At 40.7% G+C, this 10143-nt stretch overlaps 1 protein-coding gene across 1 annotated transcript; it reads left to right on the top strand.

Annotated features, from left to right (window-relative positions):
* Positions 1 to 792: 792 nt before the first annotated feature.
* On the top strand, positions 793 to 3725 carry LOC107748996 (nuclear factor 7, ovary-like). Its single transcript, XM_016564034.1, has 6 exons — positions 793 to 1191; positions 1286 to 1381; positions 2421 to 2651; positions 2733 to 2755; positions 2838 to 2956; positions 3166 to 3725. The coding sequence occupies exons 1-6, from the start codon at positions 799 to 801 to the stop codon at positions 3663 to 3665; spliced, it is 1362 nt and encodes a 453-aa protein (XP_016419520.1). The 5' UTR covers positions 793 to 798; the 3' UTR covers positions 3666 to 3725.
* The last annotated feature ends 6418 nt before the right edge of the window (positions 3726 to 10143 follow it).

A 10143-nucleotide genomic window follows, 5' to 3' on the forward strand; every position in this document is an offset into this window, starting at 1 on the left:
ATAGGCTATATGTTTTTTTGCGGGGGGTGGGGGTGGGGGGGTGTTGTTAAATATTTTGTTGAACATGTTTGCTTGGTCATATGTGTTAATAAATCATGTGTTTGTTTTTTTTTGTTTTTTTTTTTTAATGAAGATACAAGATAATTTTTGATAAATAAGGGATGACCCACTTTACCAGACCAAGGCATACCTACACTGTAAAAAAAATTCTCCATATATAGTAAGGGAATTTACCGTTAACCATTTAACAGGTTTTTAATGTAGCATTTTTACAGTCTTTTACCGTTAAATTCACGGTCATTTTTTACAGTGTAAAGAAATTTGTCTGAAGTACATAATCTCAGAATGTTTATTGGTATACACCTTCCAAATAACACATCATATGAACGGTAATCAAATTGAAATATTAAAGCTGGACCTTAAAGATAACTAAAATAATAAAGAAAAGAAAATTTAGGTATCTAAATTACACATTTCACAAAAAAGTGTCCCACTTTGCATTCACCCCATTGAGAAGTTCTACACAACTGTGGTCTTAAAGCCAACTTGTGAATATTTGGGCCAAATACAGGAAATACGTCATTTACTGTAGGTAGACAAGTGCTCAAGTGCCAAGACCACAGGTGTGGTTATTACTTCCTTCTTGACAAAAGCAAAAAAGGATCAGTGATCAATGAAGAGCAACGATAAAAACGTTAAGGATTTTTGAGAAGGCTCTAAACAGACAACAGATCTTTGTGATTATCGTGGTTATTTTTCTTTTCTAAAGTTTCAATTGCTGGAGCTCAAACAGTGAGAATGGATTCATTAACTGTAGAAGAACTTTCTTGTCCTGTATGTCATGAAATCTTCAAGGCTCCTGTTCTATTGTCATGTAGTCACAATGTCTGTAAAGAGTGTCTGCAGCAGTTGTGGAGAACCAAGGAAACTCGGGAGTGTCCTGTCTGCGGGAGAACATCCTCAAAGAATCCTTCCTGTAATCTTGTGTTAAAAACCTTGTGCAAGTCATTCCTGAAGGAGAGAAATGAGAGGCATTCAGCAGGGTCTGAGGAGATCTGCAGTTTACATGGTAAGAAACTCAAGCTCGTCTGTCTGGAGGACAAACAGCCTGCGTGTTCAGTGTGCAGAGATACACAGAAATATGCCAATCAAACGTTCAGACCCATCAGTGAAGTTGTTCCAGCATATAAGGTAAGACCGGTTTACATATGAGGATAAGCTTATGTATTAGTTATCATGTTACAGAAACCTTGAGTGTCTTATAGATTTTCACTTTAAATTCTAGGAGGAGCTCTATACAGCACTGAAGTCCTTACAAGAGAAACTTAAACAGAGAGAAAATCTTAAAAGAGAGTTCGAGAAAACATTGCAACTTATCAAGGTGAGGATTGAGTCTTCTGAGATCTTCTCTATTCTAATTTTTCATGTTATTTATTTATTTTTTAATTCGTTTTATATTTTAAAAAAAACACTTGACCCTCTAACACTTGCACTCTATTCATTTTCTAACTGCTTGTTTTCTTTAACAACAAAAAAGCCTCACTTTTAGACTAGCTTTCTCTTTTCTTCTTCTTTTTCTATTCTATCTACTTGTTTTGTTTTTATTGTATGTATATGTATATGTATATGTGTGTGTGTGTGTGTGTGTGTGTATAAAACCTTGCTACATGTACTGCGTTAGGCTAACCTAGACTAGTCATAGCACGTGCTTTTTATTGCTCTTGTTGGTTTTGATTGCTTCTATTGTCCTCATTTGTAAGTCGCGTATATTCTGCCCCCAACCCATAAACACAACCCTCACAGAAAACTGTCTGCATCTTTACAATTTGTAAATAATTTATAATAAGCATCCATTCACTCTTTTGCATCTATAATATTTTGAAAGTTTCTTGTCTCCTCACATTCAGTTATGGATTACATGAATGATAAATGATAGTATTTTTTTATTCAAAATGGCTAAATGTGATAAAGTTGAGTAGTTTGCATCACCGCATTAAATTGATAACCCTGGGTAAAATATGAGCAATGTGAAACATCGAAAAACAAGAAAACCCAGAATTTAGTTGACCAAGTTCAAGTATAAAAAGCTCTAGAGGTTTCACAGAAACACTGATTGGCCAATAATGTCTCAAGTACCATAGGTCCATAATTCTCAAAGGTCTGTTTAATATGGAAAATATGCATTTTCATTCAGACATGGCTGCCACATTTTCAAAAGTTTGTTTTAAAACTGTAATTTTGAGAAGAGACATTGATGAGATTAATGTGTATTATCACCATACAGACACAGACCATCTATTACAGTACTACTTCAGAAAGTTAAAGTTGTAGTTAACTAACCCACCTTTAGCAACTCACTCTTCATGCTGCTCCAGAATAAGTTTCATCTTTGAGATGAATTGAATGTGATTTGATTTCAGTCTCAAGCTGAATACACAGAGCATCAGATTAAAGAGCAGTTTAAGAAGCTTCATCAGTTTCTCAGAGATGAAGAAGCATCTACAATCATTGCACTGAGGGAAGAAGAGGACCAGAAGAAGCAGAAAATGAAGGAAAAGCTGGAGGACATGAACAGACACATCTCAGCTCTTTCACACACTATCAAAGACTTGGAGGAGACAATGAAATCCAATGACGTCTGCTTTCTAAAGGTCTGATTTCAGATAATTTGTTGATTGATTGAGTGATGATTGATGGACTTGTTGATGATAAATTGTGTGTTTTTTCTGCAGAAGTTTCCACTAACAATGGAAAGGTGAGTGATCTGCTGGTGTCTCTGTTCTCTCTGCTTCTGAAGCCAAAGCCACTGCAGTTCTGACTCCTGAATGTTCTTTCAGAGTCCAGATCTCACAGCCGGATCCACAGATGCCTTCTGGAGTTTTGATTTATGTGCCACGTTACTTGGGCAACCTACCGTACAGAGTCTGGAAGAAGATGCTGAACTCTGTCCAAAAGAGTAAGTCTGGAGGCAATCTGTGCTGTTACACACACACTGGAAATGATGCATTGGGGGAGACTGACAGATTTTAGCATTGATTTTAGCACAGTGATCAGAGGAAAATGTCTCATTTTGAGTGACATAATTCATAATAATCTGTGTACAGTTAACTTTTTATCATTATACGAGCATCAGAATAAAAGCACTTGCTGATTTGGTCTCATCAGCTCCTGTGATTCTGGATCCAAACACGGCTCATCCACGTCTCATCCTGTCTAATGATCTGACTCGTGTGAAATACATTTGGGACGATCAACCGTTTCCTGATAATCCAGAGAGATTTGACATCTGTGAGTGTGTTCTGGGTTCAAAAGGTTTTAACTCAGGAATGCACTTCTGGGAAGTGGAGGTTAAAGAGAGCGAATGCTGGAGTCTTGGAGTAACTACAGAATCAAACCAAAGGAAGGGACGTGGTTTCTGTAACTCTAATGTCTGGTGTGTGAAGTATGATCCCTACAGACTGCTTGGGCCTGGTTTTCCTGTTGAAGAGCACCTTGTGTGTGTGAGAGTTGATTTGGACTATGACGGAGGAACGGTGTCATTCTCTGATCCTGTAACTAACACACATCTACACACATTCACAGCCACCTTCACTGACGTCATCTTTCCATTTTTCTGTAATCTTGATGAAGTTAAGCGTCTGAGGATTTTACCATTTAAACTGTAAAAACATAAAATCACTGAAGCATCATCCGATCCTGCCAATTAATAAATTCAAATGTATATACTTGTGCCATCTTACATATTTACTAAAGTCTGAATTTTGTCAAATTTAACATTTCTACATATTCTACAAAATTTCCCATTGTACAATTTAGATTCACTGTTGTCATAAGTACATGAGCAAGGAACAAAGTTATGTTGCCCTTTTTACACCCTCTCACTGAGTGAAGACACTTCAATTTCTTGAACAATCCAATTTCTTATAACCAAGCTCTTTCTTCCTTTTCTTTGTTATTACATTGTCTATAAATCAAAACTCTCTCAGCATCAGATCATTTGTTATGTTGGTCTGTCTGTCAGATCTTCAGTCTTTTTTGTTCTGACTCAAGATGAAGTCCTTATATATCTTACGTGAGTGACTGGTGTCGGTTCAGGTCCTTGTCTTGTTTATCATGCTTTATGAGTTCAATTCACATTGGGACCATCTTCAGGATTTTTTATATCTGACTAATGGTGTGAAAATGACTTTGGGTTTGGGCTAAACACAATGTATGACTGAGACCACATGATATTGTTACATCATTTTGCCGCAATCATCATCATCAGCATCTCTGTCTAGTTAGTTTTGTTATCCCCTGTGTACTTAAGCTCTTGTGTTTGCTGTGATGATTGCCAGGTCTTTTCCTTTCTTGGTTGAGTTGTTGAGGACTATTCAGTTCTGTTCCCATGGTTTTCTGATTCTTGTGTTTTGTTTATCTTTTTTTTAACTTTATTAAATTGATCTGCATTTGAGTCTTCTTTTCACTGTCTCTGAGTTCCTCCAAGTAAGAGACATTACAGTGTCTTTTGTTCTTTAAGTTTATTGTATCTTTCCCACAATATTTCTACATACAATGACACTTTGCATGAACATTTGATAAACAATCAAGAATTAGGAATACATCGGTTTTATGAAAAAAAAAAATATATATATATATATATATATATATGCGCACACACACACACACACACACACATTTGTAAAACCTGTGTTAACACATGTAGCGTAAATCTTTTGTTTATTAGGTTAAATAGAGAATATAAAGTATTAGTGCCATCTAGTGCATATATTGTGTGAATTACAAATATATAATATTCACCCAATATGTTTACCCTTGTCTGGTTGGTTTGTGCCTTAGTCTTGCCCTAATCTTGTTGAGCCCCTAGTAGTTTTATGTTCTTGTCCTGCTTCTTTTTTTTTTTTTTTTAGATTTTGTCTGTTTTTGTATTTTTGCTTTTATTTTAGTCTAGTTCTCCTAGTTCTGATCTTTTGTTTGCATTTTTGTTTGATATTTTTAAGTTATTTGTGTTGGTTAAATTAGTAATTATTTCCTTGCCTTGGACTAATTTATTCCTGTGGAGCCTTGTCCTGTCTTGTCCTGTTGTGTTGTTAGAGTTCCTGTCCTGACCTGTTCCTGCCCACTGGTTCCCCCTGCCTGGCACCTGGTCTGCTTCATAGTCTGCGGTCAACAAGTATCTGAGCTCAGCTCTATGGTGCCTTGTTCGGTCCTTTCCATCTGCCTGGTCTTGCCGCTTCCTCTGCAGCTATTCTGCCAGTTGATGTCTGAGGCTGTTCCAGTGGTCTTCCCTAGCTGTCTCATCGCTGTTAACTGTGTTCCTGCTGTTGTATCACCTGCACACCTCACTATCCTCTTGTAACTGTCTGTTTTGTAAATAAACCCTTGTCACTCACTCTGCAATTGGGTCCTCCTTCCAGATCCCTGACACCCTGTACCTGGTCGAAAACAGCTTGGAGACCAGGGTGGCTGAGATGGGATGCTCTGGGACTGATATGGCCTTGGGTGCTGGCTCAGGTTGATGCCATTTCAGGAACTTCTGAGGTGACAATCTTTGGGGTGCCTGTGGCAGGAATCACAGCCATGACAGGAAGTGTTGGCACCAAGGAGGCAAAAACAGAGAGGACAGGAATAAATACAGAATATTTACAGAAGCTTTTTTTTAGGAATCTCTGGGACTGAGCTGACATTCCAAGGAGCTTGGAGATGGGGGAGCCCATGACAGCACCATCTGTGGCAAGTGTAATAGTATCCTTTGACACTTCTGGGACAAGTAAGCTGTGACAGAAACCTCTGGTCCTGGACGGAGATGCCTGGGAGCTTGGAGACCCGTGTGGCTGAGATAGCCATGAGTACTAGCTTTTGCTAGGTGGCAATAACAGGAATTTTTGTGATTCCTGTCGCATGAATCACTGTGGCAGCCATGACCGGGAGCACTAGTATTGAGGATGCAAGACAGACAGGTCTGGGCAGCTTCTTTAGCGGCTGTGGTTAGCATTGAGGTGGCCGAGAAAGGGAGATCTATCATTGGGGAGGCAACCCTGCAAACAAGCCTGCACTGGCCCTTTATGGGACCACTTAGGGCTAGCCTTAGGGCCCCCAGCGGGCTGCCAGTGCAGGGCCCCTGAGAATTTGCTCATTGGCAAAACGTTGGCCCCTTAGCGCTGGCCCTGCACGGGCAGCCCTCACTTAGCCCCCAGGAAGCCCTCACTATGCCCACACAGGGCCCGCACTATTAATCTACAACAATACATCTGTTTCACTTTAAATACTTTCCAGCTACTATAACTTAAGCCTTTGGGAAAAAAACTGTTATTATACATCTGAAATGGATGCAGTCACCACATAACTAATGTCTGTATTGTCAAAAATGTACAGTAGTCAAAGGGATTTCAAAATCAATTTATTAAATACAAAACAGAAAACATCCAGTTCAGGTTAATACAGCTATATATAGCCAAAAATGTAAATACACAAAAGTACAAAAAAAAAAAAACCAAAACAAACAAAGCAATGTAAGACTGTAGGATTTCGTCATGTGAAAGTTGACGTGTGCGAAAGTCTTATCTGTAGTACATGAATGTCCAAATATTGTCCATAGCTGAAGTTGGCTGATAGCAAATGAATAATCCAAACTCTTGTAATGAAAACATGCGACAGCTCTCAAACACCAGACTGTTCCTAACCAGGAACAGTCAAAAATAGTCCAGACTATGGTCACACGTCGAAAAGAACTTTAGATCCATATTCAAACTGGACCATGATGTGGTAACCTCACCAATAAAGAGTCCTTCTAAAATGCATACAAATACACAGTCTTAAACTCTTAGCATCAATCCAAACATAGGCCATACATACATGTAACATCTCTGCAGAGATCCACTTTCCTGCAGAGTTTAGCTCCAACTTTGATCAAACTCACCCAACTGTGATTTTCTAATGATCCTGAAGACATTGATTAGAATGCTCAGGTGTTTGATTAAGGTTAGAACTAAACTCTGCAGGAAAGTGGATCTCGTGAGCCAGATTTGAGGATCCCTGGCCTATATGAATCAACAGATTCTTAAAAGGTCTCTTTTGGTTTGCGCCATTCCACTTCAATTGAGTGGCTAAAGAATGGCCAGTCAATGTTGTTTGTATTCTCCTAGTTGCATTACAGGGCTGCCTACACAAAACCTGCATGGGCCCAAAGGATACAAAAGTTGCTCTGTGCACGAACGGGCTGGCCCACACTGGGCCATCATAGGATAAATGTGGGCAGTCTGCTAGTGTGGGCTGCTCACAGAGAGCCTGCGGTGAGCCCAAAGCTGTGGGCCTCGCCTGGGCAAGCCTGCACTGGGCCTGTTTAGGTTTGGTTTGGGCTGGCCCTAGCCCACTGTGCCCGCAAAAAGCCAGCATGGGCCCCACAGGGACATGTTTGCAGGGACAGATTTGAGGCAGAAAGCTCTGGAATTCAGAAGACTGTGGCAGGAACCTCAAGAAGGATTCGAACAGCTGGATTACTACTCATGCGCCTAGACCAAGCAGGTTGTTGCATCCTCTGGGATTCCCTAAATTTCTGTCTGGAGACTGGGCAATGTTTGTGACAGGCTGGCTGAACAGTTTCTCTCATTGTGATAGAGTGCTCAGCCCTATCCAACACCTCTTGAGAGTCTGAATGAAAGACATGAGCAGGCACCACTGGTAAATTCATTAGTTCACCTCATATGGCATCTGGCAAAGCAGTTTGTGACCGCCATATTTGTCTACAACATAAAATAGCCGAAGACATCGCCTCTCCCACATCATGTGTCAATTGACAGTGAGCAGCCAAAGCCAAATCAACAAGGTTCTTAGAATCTTGGTCATCTGTGCTTATTGTTTTCTATAAAGCTGCTAGCACAGGGCTGTCCAAACTCGGTCCTGGAGGGCCGGTGTCCTGCAGAGTTTAGTTCCAACCCTAATTAAACACACCTGAACCAGCTAATCAAGCTCTTACTAGGCATAGAAACTTCCAGTCAGGTGTGTTGAGGCAAGTTGGAGTTAAACTCTGCAGGACACCGGCCCTCCAGGACCGAGTTTGGACAGCCCTGTGCTAGCAGTATAGCTAAAGCATTGCCTGTATGGGCTGCATGTGCAGCAGCATTAAATGATTGTGAGATCAGATGGTCAGTTTTAACACACTCCTTCCTGGGACATTGAGGGTTAGTGGAAGCATAGACGGGACCTAAGGCAGTCCATCCAGCTATCCATGTATCGCTTGTTTTACTGAATGCATGTCCCCAATTTCTGTTGAGTAACGGGCATTGGCCAACCATCTACAGCCTTTATTAAATTGAGGCTTTTGAGACGGTTTCTTCCACACTGATCTCAACATAGAAGTATAATTGTCTGCCACTGGAATGCAAGGTGTAAAATTTGTCTGCGATATGCCTTCCCATACACCCCCAACAGGAGCTGGATCAGGCAATGGAGACTGCAAGCCAAAAATCTCGTCTGAGGTGTATTTGAAGGAAGCTCTTCCTTCATGGAAAAATCTAAATGAGTTTCCTCACATTGGCTCCCTTCTCCCAACTGCTGTGCATCATCAAAAAGAGAGTGGGGAGCAAGAAGAGATAATATATCAGCATCTTTCATGCCTTCCTCAGAGCGGGACTGTTGCCCGATCATTGGAACGCCTTCCTTAACAGGAAGTAGAGATGGTGAGGAGGACTGAAGAGCTTCAAATTGATCCAATCTCTGTGATAAACTCTGACTAGCCGCTAAGGTCTGCAGTTGAGTGTCCATGTTTCCACCTTCTGCTGGCGGAGATGGCATTGGCCGTTTATCAACCACAATCTCATGGCTTGCGTGTGGAGTCATGACGTTCACGTGAGTGCTTGCATGGACGCCTATGAACATTTCCTCTCCCTACCATGCTCAGGTACAGAACTGCTTATCCTATTAGCATGGCGAAGTCGTTCATCTCTTGGCAGGTCACAAGCAGCAGCACAGAGATTATCACATCCTCTTTCAAATGAGCAACCCCCAAGCATGAAGGGCATTCCCTATGCCCATCACAAGAGTCCATTGCTGAGTGACAAAACCTGCAGCACTGAGAAACTATAATACCCTTGGCCCGGGTAGGCAAAGCCACACACAATGCACTGACTGTGAACAGCAGTGAAACATATCAAGCCCTGCACAAAGCAAAAGACCCACACCAGTATGCGAACGTACTTAGCAGGCCTATATCAAACCCCAACAACTGCGAACAGTGATATAGGGTACAAGAAATGATTACAATACTCAACAAAATGTTGTAATGAAGTGCATTCAATAACTTACGGATAAACACTCTTAAAAAGAACAGAAATAATCCCAAATTTGAACTGCTAGTATATTAGAACTATAACGCAGTACTAGTATATTCAACCAAACTGCAATTATTCGTACAGAAAAACACCACAATTCACAGGGACACAAGGCACATGCACCACCTGGATGATGAATTGAGTGGTGAAAATGAATTGGTTCTTACCCGTACCACATCTCTAAGGTGAGAAAAGAAAAAAAGAAAGAGCCAGAAGTAAAACCCGCTTTTATAATAATAATTTATTTAGCTTTTACTTACAATGCATTCAGGCTATACATTTTTTACCAGTATGTGTGTTCCCTGGGAATCGAACCCACAACCTTTTGCGCCGCTAACGCAATGCTCTACCACTGAGCCACATGAACAACATAGCTAGCAATAACAATTATTCTGCCTCCAGAGTCATGGGCATGGCTTTGTTTACATAAGTCACCTTTATTTATATAGCGCTTTTAACAATAGAGATTGTGTCAAAGCAGCTTTACAGTATCAGATAGGAAAATAGTGTGTCAATGCAAAAGGACAATAGTAAACACACAATTTTCAGTTAAAGGCAGTTCATCATTGAATTCGGTGATGTCATCGTCCAGCTCAGTTCAGTTTAAATAGTATCTGTGCAATCAAGTCGATGATATCGCTGGAAATTAAGTGTCCCCAACTAAGCAAGCCAGAGGCGACAGCGGCAAGGAACTCCATCAGTGACAGAATGGAGAAAAAACCTTGGGAGAAACCAGGCTCAGTCGGGGAACCAGTTCTCCTCCGGCCAGATGAACCAGCAGGTTGATCCATGCTGCAGCAAAGTTAGATTGTGC

Source organism: Sinocyclocheilus rhinocerous, unplaced genomic scaffold, assembly GCF_001515625.1.
Source record: "Sinocyclocheilus rhinocerous isolate Xijiao unplaced genomic scaffold, SAMN03320098_v1.1 scaffold470, whole genome shotgun sequence".
In the NCBI taxonomy this organism is placed as follows: domain Eukaryota; kingdom Metazoa; phylum Chordata; class Actinopteri; order Cypriniformes; family Cyprinidae; genus Sinocyclocheilus; species Sinocyclocheilus rhinocerous.

Excerpts from the sequence above, each read along its gene's own strand:
- LOC107748996 (XM_016564034.1), top strand. The coding sequence starts at position 799 with ATGGATTCATTAACTGTAGAAGAACTTTCTTGTCCTGTATGTCATGAA. Across the intron at positions 1,192-1,285 it reads AAGTTGTTCCAGCATATAAG|GAGGAGCTCTATACAGCACT; the intron begins GTAAGACCGGTT and ends TTTAAATTCTAG. Across the intron at positions 2,957-3,165 it reads GCTGAACTCTGTCCAAAAGA|CTCCTGTGATTCTGGATCCA; the intron begins GTAAGTCTGGAG and ends TGGTCTCATCAG.